Raw genomic sequence first — 20,276 nt, 5'->3', positions numbered from 1 at the left:
TGACTTGTTCATGAAGGATCGTGGACAGGTGAGAGGATCTCTTAACAGTTTCATGTCACTTTTCCAAAATGTTTTAAGTAATACATTATTCTAGGTGACGAATTAAACAATTTCTTTAAAATTCAGTGGTCCGGTTGTTTTATTGGTACCATAATTACCAATTTTACACATTTTTAAATACAACATACATGAGCATGGATAATAATAACAACATGTGATATTGAAATAAATAATTGAATAACATGTAAGCCTTGTAAAAGTGTCCCTTTATCTCCAGCTGTGTTTGAAAATACAATAATCAGCTGAGGTATATCATTACATTAGGATATTTAACAAGGATTTCCCAGTATTAACTTCCATTGACTCAAATAGTAATGTTTTTCCTCTTGACAGGGGACAGTAAGTACCTGCCCAATGGAGAAATATGAAAAACTGGCCAAAATTGGCGAGGGCTCGTATGGCGTGGTGTTCAAATGCAGACACAGAGACACCGACCAGATCGTCGCCATCAAGAAGTTTGTGGAGTCTGAGGACGATCCGGTGATTAAGAAGATCGCATTAAGAGAAATACGTCTGCTGAAGGTGAGAAGAGATGAGCGTCACTTCATAGTTTGTTTTTTTGCTCAGCGAGTGTCACATCAAACCTTCACATTGCTTGATACTGTCTCTGTGTCCTCTGCAGCAGCTGAAACATGTGAATCTAGTCAACCTGCTGGAGGTGTTCAGGAGGAAACGACGTCTCCACCTGGTGTTTGAGTTCTGTGAGCAGACCGTTCTCAATGAGCTTGAAAGACACCCACGAGGGTAAGACGGACCTACATTGGCAGCACTGGTCCCAATCTGTGACAGCACACAACCCAACTACACTCAAATGCGGGTCATCGGAGAGGGAGAGGGTTCATGTCACAAATAGGGTTTGGTTAGGGTTTTCTATCTTTCATAAAATCTTGCAGAAATGTAAGGTTTCTACATGGTCAGAGCAGTACATGGGAGATCTGCTGCATTTTAAGTTCCTGACAACTATCTAAACTTACCTCAGAGATGATTTGCGACAGATGTGGGCGACATGCTGAACGTCTGACTCTCTTTCCCACGAGACGATGGAGCAATAACTCTGAAAACAAAGGTGCCGCGTGTGTGAAGCACCACTTCCTTCCTTCAGATCATGGGAATGGATGAGGAAAGCATGACCAGCAAGTACGTTGTGCTTTGTTCCTTCTACAACCAATATTCCTCTGTCTCATTTCATCCGCAGAGTGCCTGAGGCGCAGCTGAAGAGCATTGTGTGGCAGACGCTTCAGGCCGTTGACTTCTGCCACAAACACAATGTCAGTGTGTGTTTAGTTTGGTATCGTCACAGTAGGAAGTTTTAGTTTAACGGCACAATTATGTCCTACATCACATTATTCTCGGTATTTATGATTATACTCTCTTGTGTTCACAGTCTTTGACTCACTTCCTCTTGCCATTTTTAAATATTTGTATTTGTCAATTTAATTTTAATAGATAGATAAATAGTTACTTACTTACTTCATTAAATTCACAAATTTAAATGAACATGCAATAATACATGTCATCGTAGCACTGATAATTAAGGTATGTAAATATTACTAATGTGTGCAGTATTATCATTACACTCGCCTGTTATTTGCTATTCTCACGTAAATACCTTTAGTTGTATATTATAGTGTATATTGCTTATTTCATGCCGAATTAAATCACTAAGAAGAATGTGATCTCGTTGAAGTCGGACATGCTCGGCCTCGTTTTCTGAGAGTCAGCTGGAGCTTTGCTGTGGCCAAGCTGTGGGTGTGTTTGTTGCAGTGCATCCACCGTGATGTGAAGCCAGAGAACATCCTCCTGACCAAAACGGGCGTCATCAAGCTCTGCGACTTCGGCTTTGCCCGCATTCTGAGTGGGTGATCCAGAGTTCCATTGCATATATGTGCCTTTAGTATTAATGTGCCTCCAATGAACCAATATCATCTCCCGCTGTCGACGTCCTGCTCCCTTTCAGTGTTTGGATGAATGCGCTGCATCGGAGCATTCAACCTGTGCGTCGCCGTGTGTCTCTGTTTACCTCCCTGCTTTAGGTTTCGGTGTTATGTTACCATACGTTAGCATGTTGTCTCTCAGATGCCTTGTAATCCCCTCCTCTACATTGTACACACAATTTAGTGTTCATTATCTCGTATCTAAGAGTTTATTTGCCTGTACACGTTGTCTTCACCTGTCTGCGTATCTGTCTCTCAGCGGGACCTGAGGGTGACTACACAGACTACGTAGCGACCCGCTGGTACCCGGGCTCCTGAGCTCCTGGTCGGAGATACCCAGTATGGGCCTCCGGTGGACGTATGGGCACTGGGATGTGTGTTTGCTGAGCTGCTGAGTGGGAATCCGCTCTGGCCTGGGAAGTCTGATGTTGACCAGCTCTACCTCATCCGTAAAACTCTGGGTACACAGTCACAGAATTTCACATCAGTGTGTAATTAACAGAGAAGTTGTTCAAACAGATATTTGGGTATTTATGTTCATATTGTTTCTATATTCCTTGTTCAATGGAGAACTGAAATGGCCAAAATCCAAAAATAAATGATTCCATAAATAAATCATTCTATCATTATGTGCATTAAAATAATATGTTAACAGCCAAATACAGGCAAAAAAGGTATATATGTGACAGAAATGAACTCACATTTTTAAATCATCTCATTTTTGGTTCCAGGTGACTTGATCCCTCGTCATCAGCAGGTTTTCCACTCCAACATTTTCTTCAGTGGAGTCAGTATTCCTGAACCTGACACCACAGTAGGATTCTCATTCTCTTTAGCACTGTTTTTAGAGAAGAGTTTGGTCGATGTTGAATCAATGTTGAATTTTTTAATCTAAGGAAACGTTGGAAAAGCGCTTCTCTGGAGTGTCGCCTCACGCTCTCCAGGTTCTGAAGGTACGATAGGAGTAATCATCACCATAACCCTCATACACATTGGACAGCTATTTAAAACACACACACACTGGACACTTCTGCTAATCTTTCAAGATTATGACATTTTAAAAACAGGAACATCGATTTGCATGGTCTTACAAGTAAAAAATATCTGGGAAAATGTTACTTTATGATAATTCATGCATGACAGGGTTCACTCCATTTGATGAGATTTTATTACTTTACACTGTTGCAGATACTACAGTGCTCACTGAAATGTGTTGTTCACGTCAGCAGACGTCTCATTTGTGAGTGTCGCTTTGGTTGCAGGCGTGCCTGGTGATGGACCCCTCGCTCAGACTGTCCTGTGAAGGGCTGCTGGAGCTGCCGTACTTCCAGGAGGACGGCTGGGGCCGCGAGACTGAACGACCGGGCCGACGACACGACAGAGGCTCGCGGCGCAGGCAGGCAGGAGTACGTACAGAAAACAAGCTCAAGCTCTGTTTTTATTTGAGACATAGTTGGATTTGGAATGTGAATTGTTCCGTCTGTCTCTCCAGGCTCAGTACCTGCCACAGTTACCAAACAGCAACATCTCACCAGCACCAGACGTCAAGAAACATGGGAAGCATAAATACCACCTGCCCAACATCTAAGTCTCGTTTGGGCGATGATTTGAATCCAGTTCAGTCTGTGGGAGACTTGATGTGAGAGGGACAATGGGTATTTTAATTCGCAGACTTGAATAGTCGTCACACAGTTAACTGTTCATAGTTGCAGGTTAGGCACTAAACGCAACACGCACAGCACTTTACAAAATAAAATCACAGTCCCAGTGTGCCATCACCACTTCGACAAACAGTCATTTTCTCATGTGCTGGCTGTGCAATATGTAGGATAAATGTACATGTATTATATAAGCGAATAAAACAACACACAAATTACATCATCATTGTTGCTGTTGTTGGCAAACTCCTTTTAAAATCCTTCAACAAATCAATTGACATAAAAAACTGACCCCAAAACACTATCATTTAAGATAAGGTTAGGTTTAAGGTTAAGATTAAGGTTTTTGTTGCAACTAAATTTACAATCATGAGCATTTCTAAAAATAAGTAATTTAACTGCATATTTCTCTCCAGTCATGTAACTGATATTTTTAGCTTTGTGTAGTTTCTGTTATATTAAGAAGATCTAATTCTAAATTCTCTAATTCTTCTCATTCTAAAACTTTTTTTTAAATGTCCATCCTTCTCCTTGTTTTTGAAAGACTCCGGCGGAATCTGACCTCTTGACTCGGTCTTATTAAGATTTAATAATAAAACCCGACCATGACAGCCGACACTCGCCGAGGCTTCCTAACATATTCCAGCCTCTGTATTGGCAACGATCCCCAAAGCCAACGGGGACGCTCAGTTTGAAACAAGATCCACGGACTAACTCATCAACCCCTCTCCAGTCTGTCACACGGCTTGATTGATCACCTGACCTTTACTCTTCAAGTTACAGGCAAGATTCACTGCAACACATCACTGCATGTTGTCCCTGCTGTAGTACAACCAGTGCACCTACAATCATGCAGCCACCCAGCATTCCTTAACCTAAGGATCAGTGTTCTTAACATTAACATGTTCCTAAATGGACTGAATAGAAATATAGAAATAGAAATAGAAAACTGGACAAATATATGTTGTGTAATTGTGATAATATTGAGACAAACCAACACTGGACATAGTGAACTGGATCTGCAGCTGTTGTAATGATCAACACAGCAGCTTTGCAGTGCAATTTTATGAATGTTTATGTTCAAACGCAATGTTACATGTGGTACAACACAACAGCCGTGAATCATCAATATGAAACTCATTCTACATGATTGATCAAATTTGCATAAGATTGATTTCATGAAGGTTATTTAATGGGAATATACTGAACATAAAATGTAATTTTTACTTTTAATGTGAAAGTCCAGTCAATTCATGTCACAAAAATCCGGTTATACAATATATAACCCTCCATTATTTTCTTGGTTACATGTTATTTGCATGTGTCACTTTTCAAATAACTAGTACAGGTGTTCTTTGGAAGCTGCAGAGAACATCAGCGAGGCGTAGCGATGATCATGTGCCTGCGGGGAACATTTGCAAAGCTGCTGTACTCGGGGGTCAAGTCAACACTGTCAGGGCCTCCGAGGTGAGAAAAGGTGAAATGCTGCAGAAGAGACACCAGGAAGAGGAAGATCTCCATCCGAGCCAGGGACTCTCCAACACAGGCTCTCTTTCCTGAGAGGAAACCAGACACAAAACCACTGAGAACAACAACATCCAAACTAAATTCAGGTTAGCAACACAGTCCTGTGTTTCCTGTTGAGTTGTCTTTATTTATCTGGTGAATCCCAATAATGTGAGGCTGTGTTGTTTCCATATTTGACATCTTATCAATAGACTAAAAAAAAAAAAGGAAAATCGATGGTTTGTTTCTGACATGAATAATATTAATAACACCACGACTGCACAAACACAGTGGAAGAAAAGTCGAGGGGCATGAAATTAGAAAAATTATGAAAACATTTTTTTTTACGAATCTGAGAAAATGTGACACCTGCAACAACAAACGTCTGAGAGCCACGTTTGACTGTCACAACTTCAGTTGCTGCCAGAAATGCTATAGAACCAATAAGACGGAGGCCCAGAGACACTTTTCAACCAACTAAAAGACGTCAGAAAGAAAAACAACAGGGAAATTATCTTTGAAGGAAGTAGGAACTTTGGATATTATACCTGCTCCAAATGGCAGAAAAGATGGATTCTTCTTGAAGCTGCCATTCTGGTCCATGAAGTGCTGAGGATTGAAGGACCAGGGCGATGTCCAGTGTTTCTCCTCCTTCAGCACGGAGTGTAACAAGGGAAGGATGATTGTGCCCTGTTGAGACAACAGGCTCTGTATGTCTTCTGCAGCCATCAACATTATGTGGCTGATAAAACCCAGAATACCTTTGGAATCAGGTAATTCCTGAAAGAGATGTCCTGGAGCGCGTAGTGAGGGATGCCCATGGGGACTATATCCATAAGACGCTGAATCTCATGGAGGACGGCGTCTGTGAAGGGAAGGGACTTCCTGTCCTCCATGGAGGGACAACGCTCTCGTCCAATCACAGCGTCAATCTCCTGCTGCATGTTTTCTTCATGTAAAAACAACACAGTCTTTGAGCCTCGATGAGCAGCGGAAGTTAAAATGTGAACAGACACTCACCTTGTATTTTGGGGTATTTGACCAGCACACTGAGGGCGAATCGGATCGTTGAGCTGGTGGTTTCTGTTCCTGCCAGGTACAGATTCAACACAGTGGACACCAAGTTGTCGTAGTGGAACTCGCTTGTGGGAATATGCTTCTCCTGAAGAAATGACCGTACAAACAGACTTAATGGTGAGCTGTGATGGTGCACTTGTGTGATGTCATCTGGGCACCTAGAGCTCAGAGAGATGCCACAATGTCAGTAAGTACATGAAGTGTTTCTGCCATTTTCATGTTTCTTCACTTGAATCGAGGGTCTAAGGACAGTGGATCAGGCAAGGCAGGTTGACTGGTATCGCACATGTTAGCAATTCAGGGCCAGATAGTTGGTGGTTAGAAAGTAGACGCTGCTTCTCCATGTTTAGTTGTAACTCTGAGTACAGGCAGCAGACCTACCTGGTTGAGAACAGGAGGTTTCTGTCATTACGGTAAGCTGGTGAGTCATTACCATAATGACAGTAACTCTGCTGTAAAGTGCTTCTCCTTCTCTTAGCTCCTTCTTCACACCAGGTAGGAGAACTACCTTCTCAGCTTTCAGGAACCATTTGACGTTTTCTTATAGCGCAAATAGTTGCATAATTCTGGTACTCCCAAGTATGCTAGCACAGATGTGTCAGCAGCGACACCATCGGTGTTAAAGTTTTAAGTCCATTAGTGTTGAGGTTCAGCCCGCTGAGGCAGTCGTGATCTGGAGCTAAGTAAATTCATAGAGTTGATACCTGATTCAGTCTGGTGAGGAAGCAGTCGATGTAATCTCTGGGCGAGGTGGGTTCCAGCGTCTCCTGGTGCTCCTGGATCTTTTCCATTATAAATGCCCTCAACTCTTCAATTCTGGCAAACGCCTTGTGCTGCTGACCTGGCAGCCTTTCCATCAACCAAGGGAAGACATTATACAGCTATGACGGACAGAGGAAGGGTTTCATGTCAGCCAGGACAATGTAGCTCACCCACAACATGCTCCACTCGGTCTTCCCCTCCTTACCTGACCCCAGGGACTGCTGCCAAATTTCAGGGTTTCTGAAAGTATCTGCAGGAGGTGGAGAAAACGGTCATCGTCATAGCTGAAACGCTGGCCGAACACTAGGCAGCAGATCACGTTGGACACGGTGCAGCTGAGGAAATAGGTTGGATCGAAGGAAGAGGCTGGAGAGAAGGGAGACGGGTAGAGACAAGTGTCAGTGTCGGGAAGGATTTTCTGTCTTACCCTTCACCTACCTAGTTTAGAGAGTGCTGATTCTGTCAGTTGTAGGTGCAGAGCAGCGTTTGGGTGTTTGTGCTGGTCCCAACAGTGAATCATCAGTTCTCGTTAACTAACCTTTTGTATCACTAATTCGAGCCACCAGATGTTTGCTCTCCTCCTGGATCCACTCCTCCATCCCTTTGCGTCCCATCCCAAAGTCTCTCAGCGTCGCCAGAGTGAAACGTCTCAGCTGCTGCCAGCGCTCTCCGTTACTGATTGCCAATCCTGAAGGAAAGGAACACACAGCTTGTTGGAAAATATTATGTGGCTGTCACAAATACTGCATATGCTTTTTGAAGCATTGCTTCAGTCTTTCAAAGTTTATTGTTAAAGTTAAAGTTTATTGATACAAAGTGTTCTGGATGATAAAAGATAAATAAAAACCCACCTGAACCACTAAACAAGCATCATCAAAACAATGAAGGAACTGATGAAATGCTACGATGTGTGTGTGAACACCAGAGAGACAGAAAAAAACAGGAAAGACTGAAAAACTGAAACAAATTAGAACAGGAAAAGGACAGTGAATGAGTAAAGTTAGAATGAGACGAAATATTGGTTAATAAAATAAATAGAAAACATTAAATGGGGAATGGGACATCAAACATAATCATACACAAATAAATAAATCTATAAATGTGGAAATTATTACATCTCCTTTGAAGTTTCAAAAAAACATCAAATTTGTCAGTATATGAAAATGTGGCGCTGTGTTGACGTGAATGCACGTTGAATGTGAAAGCCACATGTCATAAACAGGATGTTGTCATGTCACCGTAGCCTTTGGTCGCTCTGATGAAGAAAGGAAGAGGTCCTCTGCCGGTGAAGTCATCAGCCTGGTCCACCAGCGCCTCCTTCACAGCATCATATCCCACCAGAACCACGGTTCGCTGGCGGCCCAGATGGACCGTCAGCACAGAGCCATAGGTTTCACTGAGCTGTAACCGTCAGAAATAGAAGGTGATTCACACCAGTTCAACATCCAAAGGAACCACAGCTCAGAAGCTGAAAATCTGTCACCTTCAGCAGAGTTTTGAACGGTGCTCTGCGGTCCAGCTGGTGCAGGTTTCCTATGAGGGGCAGGCCCCACGGTCCTGGAGGTAAACAAACCCTCCTACGACTCGTACAGGAAAACAGCCACAGTAAAACACAAGTTAACCCAAAAATCAAAAGCGTAGAAAAGTCCATGATGCTCCCCTGGCGGAACTACAATCCCACTGAGGTGATGACGTGATTAGCTGCAGCTTTTGTTGCTGTTCGTCAAGTGTCCAACCTTTTGCCTGGATTCCATGTTTGCCTTTGGAATGCTGCCGTGCAAACAGGAGTCACTGATGTCACGTGACTGCAGGTGAAAGGCCAACGTGTTATGACTCGTGAACATAAAGACTGTGATACAGGCACCAGAGTCTGAAAGAACTTTGTCAAAGAGCAACAGCTTCATTAAAACACTGAGTGTTGTTATAGAATTCTAAAGGGCAAAAGGAGTTTGCAGCTTTGGACACATTGAGCTGAAGTTGAACAGAGTGGAAGATGTGAGTTTGTTCTGGAAGGTGATTAGATCTTCACCTAACAAACAGGTATCAGGGCCGTCCTTCCTGCTGCTGTCAGACTTTTCAGTCAGAATGTCTCCCTGTAGACCAACCACGGTTGGCAAGGTCAAAAGTTGGCAAGTATTTTTTTTTATGCTTATTTTTTAAATTGTGAAAATTTAAAAAATATATTTTTTGAAAACTTTACAATTTAAAATATTTGAGTACAGTTAACAATTTAAAACAGTTTAAACATTTTGTATGTATATATTACATGTACATATTGTTAATACTGTCTCTTATATAGAGCGCTGCTGTTCAAGCCTGAATTACCTGGTAAGTTCCATTTGGTTTAGAATAACGTTCCTACATAAATAGTGGAAACAACACACAGAGACAGCGAACTCTCTTATCCAAACATTGTTGGATAATGCCAGCACAGAGCACACATCTGATCATTTTTTGACTGTTAATGTAGAAGTAATGTCAATAAAATTCATGTTTAAGAGACATTCTTTCGATCGAATTGTAGAATAGAACAGAGTTTATTACCAAGTGTCCCTAATCTAATGAATCTAGAGAAGAAGTACAGGCAAAAAACAAGCAGGCGCGGTCATGCGTAACTGCTAAAAAGAAGAGGCTCGATATATACAGATGTGATACAGACATACAAAATACCTAAAAGCAGAGTGCATTGCTCTTGAAGTGTTAACACTACCCGTCCTTGCAGTTCTACATGAACTGTTGAACACACATTTCTGCATCACAGTGGAGAAACCAATGTTATACAGATGTTCTGGTGATTGTCCTTTCACCGCGGACTGGCGATCAGCTCATACCGACGAGGCAAATTAGCAAAGCTGCTGTACTCTGGAATCAGGTTGATACTGTTGGGGCCACCGGCGCAGGAAAACTTAAAATGCTGCAGCAGTGACACGAGGAAGATGAAGAGCTCCATCCGAGCCAGTGACTCGCCCACACAGGCTCTTTTCCCTGGGAACCAAACAAACTCACAAACTATCAAGTGAACCTGAATGATTCATGCAGTAACTTGTTGTATACTACCTGCTGAAAATGGCAGGAATGCAGGATTCTTCTTGAAGTTTCCATTCTGGTCCAAGAAATGCTGAGGATTGAAGGACCAGGGAGTCGCCCAGTGCTTCTCCTCCTTCAGCACAGAGTGTAACAGGGGAATAATGACAGTGTCCTGTGGGGACACCGTCCATCGTATGAGTCATGTTTTCATGTTCCGTTTCTTAATGTCCCAGAAGGGTAAATTGGTTGTAGTGATCGCGCAGGAGCAAGAACAAGGACAGTACAGTACAGTACAGTACAGTACAGTACAGTACAGTACAGTACAGTACAGTACAGTACAGTACAGTACAGTACAGTACAGTGCAATACAAAAGATCCAGCAGCAATATACAGTATAAATGTTTAGCTTGTGCTGGAAACTCATAATAAATATCTCACCATACCTTGGGGATTGTATAACCTCTGAAGGAGACATCGTGGAGTGTGTAGTGAGGCAGGCTGAAAGGAACAATGTCCAGACAGCGCTGCATCTCGTGGATAACTGCATCCGTGAACGGCAAAGACTTCCTGTCCTCCATGTTGGGACAACGTGCCGCTCCAACCACAGTGTCTATCTCCTGCTGCATTTGGTCTGCACAGGACACATCATTTCAAAAAGTAACTTGTTTTTGGACATTTTTCTGTTGTTTCAAGCTAATTTTCACTTGGAAAAAATCTGTCAGTGGAGCAAGTGTTTCTTATTACAAACAAAAAACCTCTTACTGGAAGAACTTTGTGCTTTCTTCAAGTGAAAATTTGCTTGTGAAAGATGTCTAAAACAAATGACTTTTTCAGGATATGTGTCCTATTAGTGTAGAAAGAGATTTTATGACGACAAATTAGACATTCTCATTAGAAATGAGAGCAACATTTTTCATAAAATTGAATTTTTGCAGTGTGATTGGATGCATGATGTTATCTTCAGTCTCCCTGGACAGGAACATCATGAATCAGTCTTCAGTTTGGACGAACCCTGGATGTTTGGATATTTGATCAGCACGCTGAGGCCGTATCTAATCGTTGAGCTGGTGGTTTCTGTTCCTGCTAAAAACAGATTCATCACTGTTGACACCAGGTTGTTATAGTGGAACTCTGTTGTTTCCATGTGTGATTCCTGAAAGGACAGATAAGACACAGCATTAGTTTTCCTGAAATTTGAATATTTCAATGGATGTATATGTATATATTTTGTAGCTGTACGATGAAGCAATCCTTTTAACCTGGTTGATCCTGATGAGGAAGCAGTCGATGTAGTCTCTTGGAGAGCTGGGGTCCAGCGTCTCTTTGTGCTGTTGGATCTTCATCTTGATAAAAGCCCTGATCTCCTCAATCTGGGCGAAAACTTGGTGCTGGTAGCCAGGTAGACGCTCCATTATCCAGGGAAAGATATTAAACATCTGTTGATGGATATTAAACATAACAGTGGTTTGTTTTCTGTTTTTGTAGTGCACTAGTGTGTGTGTGTGTGTGTGTGTGTGTGTGTGTGTGTGTGTGTGTGTGTGTGTGTGTGTGTGTGTGTGCGTGTGTGTGTGTGTGTGTGTGTGTGTGTGTGTGTGTGTGTGTAATTAATAATTTGGTGTGGATAAAGGTTTCAGACCCTTATACACCTGGACCCTTTTCTTTGCTCTGGTCGACTCACTTTCCGAGATCGAAGGTTTTTGCATCTAAACATCCGCATCCTCAACCAAACCGATGAAAAAAAAATTATGTTATATTTTTATTTAATAATATGATAATATGATATGTGATATTATAAATATTATTATATGTTTAAAATAAATAAATAAAATAACTAAGGATTATACAATAAAAAGGACATTTCAACATTTTACACTTTAAAGGATTTGATTAAAAAAAAAATAATAATTTGACGAAATAAAAATGCAAAAACTAAAATACCTTGTTGATTTTTTTCATTTAGCCTGGTGCTACCTACCTGACCCAAAGGGCTGCTACCAAACTTTAAAATTTCAGAGATGATATTGAGGAGGTGCAGGAACTGTTTGTCATCATAAGTGAAGCGTTCACCAAACACCATGCAGCAGATCACGTTGGACACGGCACAGCTCAGCAGGAAGGAGGGGTCAAAGGTGGAGGCTGGAGGAGGGAAATTCATTCGGACCTGTTACATCCAAGGTTTGCAATTGCATGATGCAATTGTCTTTTAACATTCACAATAAAGTCACACCACTAATTTGACAGCTGTGCCAAATTTGCCATCTGTTCAGATTAAGTGCAGTTTAAAACACGCTGTGGTTTGTAAATCCAGCCTGAGCGAGGTGTCAGTGGTTATATAACGCATTCAGTCTTTACTTAAAAGAAGAGACAAGGTTCAAACAGTGACAGTAAATACACAGCTAACCTGTTGTCTTTTTAATAATAATCCATAATAATAATAATAAAACATTGTAATAATAATCCAGTTGATCTTTGTTGACCTTTGAATGAATGTATGTGGGCCGTCAGGTGTTCGCTCTCCTCTTGGATCCACTCCTCCATCCCCTTTCGTCCCATTCCAAAGTCTCTGAGGGTTGTCAGAGTGAAGCGTCGCAGCTGACGCCAACGCTCCCCATTACTGATCCCCAATCCTGATGAGATTGTATCCACATCCTTAGTGAGAAGATTAGCAACAACCTGCAGAGGCAGAGGTGGCTCCTGTTACCGTAACCCTCGGTGGCTTTCACCAGAAATGGCAGCTGTCCTCTGCCTGTGAAGTCATCAGCCTGGTCCACCAGAGCTTCTTTCACTGCGTCGTATCCCGACAGAACCACTGTTCGCTGCCACCCCAGGTACAGTGTCATCACAGGACCGTGGGTTTCACTGAACTACACAAAACATGACATGATCCGTGCTCATCAGGGATGGCGGGAAAAATCCAGTGAAATATCATATTTTCCGTGGTGATGTATCAATACAGACACTGCAACGATCATGATATTTTATTTTATTTGTTATGTTTCATGTATGTGCATATCAGTATCATATCATATATTGTCACACCCTTGATATTTATCATAAAACCCCCCCATGAGCTAGTGGTTCGTAACAATAACATTGCAAAATATTTCTTTTACCTTGAGGATGCTTTTAAAAGGTGCATGTTTGTCGATTTGTGGCAGATTTCCTATGAGTGGAAGTGCCATGGGTCCTGGAGGTAAAAGACACTTCATGCTGTTCTTCACACGAAACAGCCACAGCAGAGCCAATATCACCCCGGCTAAGATCAGTGTGGACGTAAACTCCATAACGTCTTCCTGCGTTTCTGCTGGCTGACAGATTTCCCTCTCTCTCAGGCCGACCTACGCTCTGTGAAGCTGACGGCTGTTCTTTGTGACCGATCCGCTGCTGTTTGTGTGTATATTTAACAAGGAGCTGGCAGGAGAGTCAGTTAGGTAAATCATGTCAGGATACTTTGTACCTTAGTGCACCCTCACCTGCTTATAACTCACCCTGCTGGATACCGTATGTGAGCAGAGGCTGACAAACATCCGGACAACATGAACGGAAATATTGTCACTCAAAATGTGGAGCTCAAATCGAACCCGTGATAGTTCAGTTGTGAGGCAGGAGCATTAACCACTAGGCCAACATTGTAATCTGCCCTGCCTCTGCAGAAAAGGAATGTCACACTGTGACATCATCTTCTTTTTGACAAAAGTCATGTAATAGTCTTATGTTTTTTGACAGAATTGTTATACAACAGTATACAATAGAATACCCAAACTATAGAGACTTATGTGTTTTTCACTCAACACTCAAAACATGCTATAGCCTTAGGGTTTTGTCAGTGAGAGAAGGTAATGCTACAGCCTTGCATTTCTTTTATATTTTGACACATACTCTGATCTGGACGCAGACCTTCAGCTGTTGTGCTTTAAGGTAACATTGCCAACCTCTACACCATCTCGTGTGTATTGACAAAACAAAGACATACAATCGCTGTTTTTGTTTTTGTGAAAAAAGTCATAACATAACCTTTTTTGTTTTCACTTTTTCAATGAAAAGAATTATGCTGTAGCCTGTACAGACTTACATCGTCTTGACAAAAAGTCATACTATATATGTATTTTATGTCAAAAAAGTCACGCTATAGCCTTACATTTTTTTGTTTTTTGTCAGAAAAATGTCATGCTGTAAGCCTTGTGTTTTTTCATGAAAAGAATGTTCTTGACTGGTGTTAGGGAATTTGTAAGTTATCATCTGTGTCAATCACTGTGTTCGGATGACTTCCACGTTCTGATGACTTTAACATGCCACATAGCTTGCTTAAACATGCTTAAACATGCAACCTCTGTACAGCTGCGTCAATACTCATCTTGGTCAGCAACTGCTCATCATCTCTGTCCACGATGTTTTGCAGACTTATTATCTTGTCGCACTTTACCCTGCATACTGTGTAAGCACCCATTGACTGAATAAAAAGACACCTTCGCGGGAGGAAGCTTCAGAGTTTCTCTGAGACAGCCCTGAGCTGTGTTAGACCGACTCTCCTTCCGCGGAAGCTCAAGTATACTTAAAGTCCTGTCTCTTGTGTGGTTCTTTATTAAGTGTCATAGAGGGAAGAAAACCCTGACAACTGGAATGGAACTTTGAATCTCTTTCATTTTCTTGCTTAAGAAATGTCGAACTATATAACATTAACATTTGTACATATACAGTACGTATGTAGATGTAGTTAGAACAAATGATGTCTGTTGTATTTTTGTGCATCAGGATTGGACAAGAAGCTGTAACATGATAAATTGTTACATAACATTTTCAGGCCCTGCCATCAGCAAAAGAGATAAGGATTAGAGAGTGCAGCTGAAGGGTGACGGATGAACACTCAATCCAACAAAGCCGTTACAGTCTCTTTACACTGCAGCTGATTCCCTGGTCAGCTGGTAAAATACTGACTTTAAATTCCTTCATTCTTCATGTTCGTCTGTTTCTCCACATGCGGCAAATATCTGAGGCCAACAGTCCGTGGTCGACCACCTTCAGCCACTTTGCACCCATCCCATAATCCCCCCGGGAGGACGGAAATCAGAGGTTAAGTGCAGTATATGAGTTCATGTTCGAGCCATGGTGATCAGCCCGATGCTTCTAACTCTCTAACTCTAACACACATTTTAAAAGACACATCGTTTTCAGGCAGATTTCTGTAGAGTCATTAACATTAATGTTAACAGCAAAGTCTTGTTTCAGAAATTGTATTTATTATAATATTGTTATCACGCGCAGAACCCAGCCACTAGGGAGCAGTTGCGGAAGCCATTGTTGACTGGTGCCGGTCCCAAGCCCAGATAAATGGGGAGGCCAGCCACTAGGGAGCAGGTGCGGAAGCCGTTGTTGACTGGTGCCGGTCCCAAGCCCGGATAAATGGGGAGGGTTGCGTCAGGAATGGCATCCGGTGTAAAACTTATGCCAAATCAAATATGCGAGTGATCAAAATGATTTCCAAACCGGATCGGTCGAGGCCCGGGTCAACAACGACCGCCAACAGTGCTGTTCACCTACAGGGTATTGTTGGAAATTGGACTACTGTTGGTCAAAGAAGAAGAGGAGGACGGTTGGTGCAGGGAAAGAGGGAAAAGAGGAAGGTTAGAAAGATCAGTCTGAGGTTAGGAACTCTGAATGTAGGTTCAATGACAGGGAAAGGTAGAGAATTAGCTGACATGATGGAGAGGAGAAGAGTAGATATTTTGTGTGTGCAGGAGACCAGGTGGAAGGGCAGCAAGGCAAGAAACATTGGAGGAGGCTACAAGTTGTTCTATTATGGTCTAGATGGGAAGAGGAACTGAGTAGGGGTGATTATTAAGGAAGAGTATGCTAGGCAGGTGGTGGAGGTGAAACGAGAGTCAGACAGGTTGATGTGTGTGAAGGTAGAGCTAGAAGGAGTAATGGTGAATGTAGTTAGTGGTTATGTCCCACAGGTGGGCTGTGAGTTAGAAGAAAAGGAAAAGTTCTGGAATGAGCTAGATAGAGTGATAGAGAGCATTCCCAGAGCAGAGAGAGTAGTGATTGGAGCAGACTTTAATGGTCATGTAGGGGAAGGGAACAGAGGTGATGAGGAAGTGATGGGCAGGTTTGGCCTTAGGGATAGGAACTTGGAAGGACAGGCAGTGGTAGACTTTGCCAAGAGAATGGAAATGGCAGTGGTAAACACCTATTTCCAAAAGAGAGAAGAACACTTGATAACTTACAAGAGTGGAGGCAGGTCTACACAGATAGATTATATTCTATGTAGAAGAGGTCTTCCGAGGGAGGTTAGCGACTGTAAGGTGGTGCCAGGAGAGAGTCTAGCCAAACAGCATAGGATGGTAGTGTGTAAGATGGTGGTGGAGGTGAGGAAAAGGAAGAGGGTGAAGACAGAGAAGAAAATCAAATGGTGGAAATTGAAGAAAGAGGAATGTTGTGAAGAATTCAGGAAGGAGGTTAGGGCAGTGCTGGGCCGTGTTGAGGAATTCCCAGATGATTGGGAGGCTACGGCAACAGTGATTAGGGAGACAGGTAGGAAGGTGCTAGGTGTGGCCTCAGGACAGAGAAAGGAGGACAAGGAAACCTGGTGGTGGAATGTTGAGGTTCAGGAGAGTGTACAGAGAAAGAAATTAGCGAAGAAGAGATGGGACAGTGAGAGAACAGAAGAGAACAGGCTAGAGTACAAAGAGAGGGCAAGGGAAGTGAAGAGGGAAGTGGCCAAGGCCAAACATAAGGCATATGAGGAGTTGTATGAGAGGTTAGATACAAAGGAAGGGGAAAAGGAGTTGTACAGGTTGGCGAGGCAGAGAAATCAGGCTGGGAAGGATGTACAGCAGGTTAGGTTGATTAAGGACAGAGAGGGAAGTGTCATCACCAGTGAGGAAAGTGTGTTGAAGAGATGGAAAGAATACTTTGAGGAATTGTTAAATGAAGAAAACGATAGGGAACGTAGGAATGAGGAGCCAGAAATGATTAGGAAGGAGGTTGATCAGATTAGAAAGGATGAAGTCAGGAAAGCTTTAAAAAGGATGAAGAGTGGCAAGGCAGTTGGTCCAGATGACATACCAGTGGAGGTATGGAAGTGTTTAGGGGAAGTGTCGGTAGATTTTCTGACTAGGTTGTTTAACAAAGTATTAGACAGTAACAAGATGCCTGATGAGTGGAGGAAGAGTGTTCTGGTACCAATTTATAAGAAGGGTGATGTACAGAGTTGTAGTAACTACAGAGGGATAAAGTTGATGAGCCATACCATGAAGGTTTGGGAAAGAGTAGTTGAAGCCAGGTTGAGACAGGAAGTGGAGATTTGTGAACAGCAGTATGGTTTCATGCCTAGAAAGAGCACCACAGATGCAATATTTGCACTGAGGATGCTGATGGAGAAGTACAGAGAAGGTAGGAAGGAGCTGCATTGTGTTTTTGTAGATTTAGAGAAGGCATATGACAGGGTGCCAAGAGAAGAATTGTGGTTTTGTATGAGGAAGTCAGGAGTGTCAGAGAAGTATGTTGGCTTGGTGCAGGACATGTATGAAGGTAATAGAACAGTGGTGAGGTGTGCTGTTGGAAGGACAGAAGACTTCAAGGTAGAGGTAGGACTGCATCAAGGATCGGCCCTGAGCCCCTTCTTGTTTGCTTTGGTTATGGATAGGTTGACAGATGAGGTCAGACAGGAGTCTCCCTGGACTATGATGTTTGCAGATGACATTGTGATCTGTAGTGAGAGTAGGCAGCAGTTGGAAGAGAACCTAGAAAGGTGGAGGTTTGCTCTAGAGAGAAGAGGAATGAAGGTCAGTCGTAGCAAGACAGAGTATATGTGCATAAATGAAAGGGAGACCAGTGGAAAAGTGAGGTTACAGGGAGCAGAGGTGGTGAAGGTGCAGGAGTTTAAGTACTTAGGATCAACAGTGCAGAGTAGTGGAGACTGTGGAAGAGAAGTGAAGAATAGGGTGCAGGCAGGGTGGAACAGCTGGAGAAAAGTGTCAGGAGTGATTTGTGATAGAAGAGTTTCAGCTAAGGTGAAGGGAAAGGTTTACAGGACTGTGGTTAGACCAGCTATGATGTATGGTTTAGAGACACTAGCGATAGGCAGAAGACAGGAGGCAGAGCTGGAGGTGGCAGAGTTAAAGATGCTGAGATTCTCTTTAGGAGTGACCAGGATGGACAGGATTAGGAATGAGGTCATCAGAGGGACAACACAGACAGGAAGGTTAGGAGAAAAAGCTAGGGAGGCTAGATTGAGATGGTTTGGACATGTGCAGAGGAGGGACAGTGGATACATTGGTAGGAGAATGTTAGAGATGGAGTTGCCAGGTAGGAGACAGAGAGGAAGACCAAAGAGGAGGTTTATAGATGCAGTGAGGGAGGACATGGAGGTAGTTGGAGTCAGAGTAGAGGATACAGAGAACAGGGAAAGATGGAAATCGATGATTCGCTGTGGCAACCCCTGAAGAGGGACAAAGCCGAAAGAAGAAGAAGAAGAAGTTATCACGCGCAGACAATAGGTCACTCAGCCTCTCTTGCTTTCTCCGTTTTAATGATTTCTATTATTGTATTAGAGAAGCCAAACTCAGCAACAGAACTGTATTCTACTTACATTATTACTTACATTATATTTGTTATTTATAATAGCATTCTAGCTCAACCTCTATAAAAGCTCTTAAAACTTCTTTCCTCCACTTGTTATAGTTGAACCCCCGTTTGAACTGATACTGTGCTTTAGTATGTATAAACATACAAATACGGTATTAATTTAAAAAAACATACTGCACCTTTAGATGGCGGTTTTGCTAGTTTTTAATTTGTTTTCCTTGTCAAGAAAGTAATTCATGTTTTTTTCACTCAAAAGTTGCTGGTCTCGCACTATGCACGTGACGCGATCCATAAACCCACGAGGTTATTTCATGTGCGAGATCAAATCTGAGATAAGCAGACACTCCATATATCCCCCTTATGTGCCAATCTGCTCCACCAGCCCTCGTCTGTGAACCGCGGCCTGCTGTCGCTCCAAATAAAGACAAATACAAATGCAGAGAAACATCATCATGGCAACAACAGGATTTATTTAGAACTCACCTTTGGACTGCATTTCATGTAAGAGGAAGCAAATAAAACCTCCACTGGAATGGAGAATGAGGACAGAAGATTAAAAAATATAGATATATATACACACTGAGAGTTGAGAAACAAGAGTGTGTGACTGTAAAGTTCCTTTTTTTAATGTCTGCGCGGCTGTGAATCATGTTACTGCTCATTAACCTCAAGATGTCCTCTTGCACGGAAAGAGTGACGCTGTACAACACAGACCGTGTTCGGAGGAGTCAGTACCATGAATGATTTACCTGAGGAGCATTAGGCATAACGCCAGGAAGAACATGTTAATTAATTCATAGATAAGACCTATGGTTGACCCGGCAGGTGGTTAATTCATGGCAGCGCCCTCATATCATACAGGGATACCAACACAAGGATTCTGAAGAGGAGGAAAGGTCATTCCAACAGTTTCTCACAGCTAAAAAGCAAATCCTCCACAGTCAAACGCGTCGAAGTCTGAGTCTCCTTCAAAGTCAAAGCTGTTGAACTGCGGCGAGTCGACGTCCTGGCTGCAGGCGTGAAAGGAGCCTCCTGCAGAGAGCTCCGACAGCCCCCCCGCGCCGTGAGCCAGCTCGGAAGCTCTGCTGGCGAGAGGAGACGAAGGGGAGCACGAGTTGAGGTAGCCCAAAGCCGAGGAGGCCGCCGCCCCTCCCATCAGAAGGCACACTGCCCTCACCGCCCGAGCATCGCTGCTGTTGCCATGACGAAGACAATCTGACACACGATGAGGCGGCGCCATGGAAACACTCCGAAGAGGCCGCCTTGGTCCACCGGCTAAAGGTGATAAAAAAGAAAAATGGTGTGAAAAATATGCAGCATTTATGGGTTTTTAACAGACATCTATTAGGGAGAGGGACAAAGTGGTTTAATGTGCAGCGTTTTCCAGTCAGGCATGAGTTACTTTTTCCCAAACCCTTCCAGGATTCTGGCACATGTGGGGAAAAAGAAACTCTCCATGGTAACCGAATAAACACCAATGAATCAATGAGCTCAATCATACAATGAATATCTTCTGTTCTGTCTGTCCGTGTGTGTGTCTGTCGGCCCCCAACACACACACACACACACACACACACACACACAAACCTGTAAATACCTTTATAATTGGTCTTTTGGACATGCAGACATGACGTAAACTGAGGGGTCAGAGCAGCGAACCAGATTT

General features: G+C 42.8%; 3 protein-coding genes across 3 annotated transcripts; 1 reads left to right on the top strand and 2 right to left on the bottom strand.

Moving 5' to 3' along the window:
- The first annotated feature begins 414 nt into the window (after positions 1–414).
- Positions 415–3,582, top strand: LOC144739429 (cyclin-dependent kinase-like 1). The gene is given in 10 exon segments (XM_078622380.1): positions 415–582; positions 683–804; positions 1,256–1,328; positions 1,825–1,915; positions 2,254–2,300; positions 2,302–2,455; positions 2,726–2,808; positions 2,891–2,947; positions 3,257–3,400; positions 3,487–3,582. Coding segments are annotated over 10 exon segments (1,035 nt in total).
- Positions 3,583–5,026: 1,444 nt separating this feature from the next.
- On the bottom strand, positions 5,027–8,648 carry LOC144739428 (cytochrome P450 2F3-like). The gene is made up of 9 exons (XM_078622379.1): positions 8,481–8,648; positions 8,236–8,398; positions 7,536–7,685; positions 7,203–7,363; positions 6,940–7,116; positions 6,179–6,320; positions 5,920–6,107; positions 5,707–5,848; positions 5,027–5,208 (listed from the first exon to the last, which is right to left on the bottom strand). Exons 1-9 carry the CDS (start codon positions 8,646–8,648, stop codon positions 5,027–5,029), a joined length of 1,473 nt encoding a protein of 490 aa, XP_078478505.1.
- A 1,152-nt stretch (positions 8,649–9,800) lies between these two features.
- On the bottom strand, positions 9,801–13,308 carry LOC144739427 (cytochrome P450 2G1-like). The gene is made up of 9 exons (XM_078622378.1): positions 13,138–13,308; positions 12,726–12,888; positions 12,502–12,651; positions 12,000–12,160; positions 11,284–11,460; positions 11,036–11,177; positions 10,468–10,655; positions 10,055–10,196; positions 9,801–9,982 (listed from the first exon to the last, which is right to left on the bottom strand). The coding sequence occupies exons 1-9, from the start codon at positions 13,306–13,308 to the stop codon at positions 9,801–9,803; spliced, it is 1,476 nt and encodes a 491-aa protein (XP_078478504.1).
- Between the last annotated feature and the right edge of the window lie 6,968 nt (positions 13,309–20,276).

Source organism: Lampetra planeri, unplaced genomic scaffold, assembly GCF_965212315.1.
Source record: "Lampetra planeri unplaced genomic scaffold, kcLamPlan1.2.h2 scaffold_1487, whole genome shotgun sequence".
In the NCBI taxonomy this organism is placed as follows: Eukaryota; Metazoa; Chordata; class Hyperoartia; order Petromyzontiformes; family Petromyzontidae; genus Lampetra; species Lampetra planeri.
This window is presented reverse-complemented; position numbering and strand designations above follow the sequence as displayed.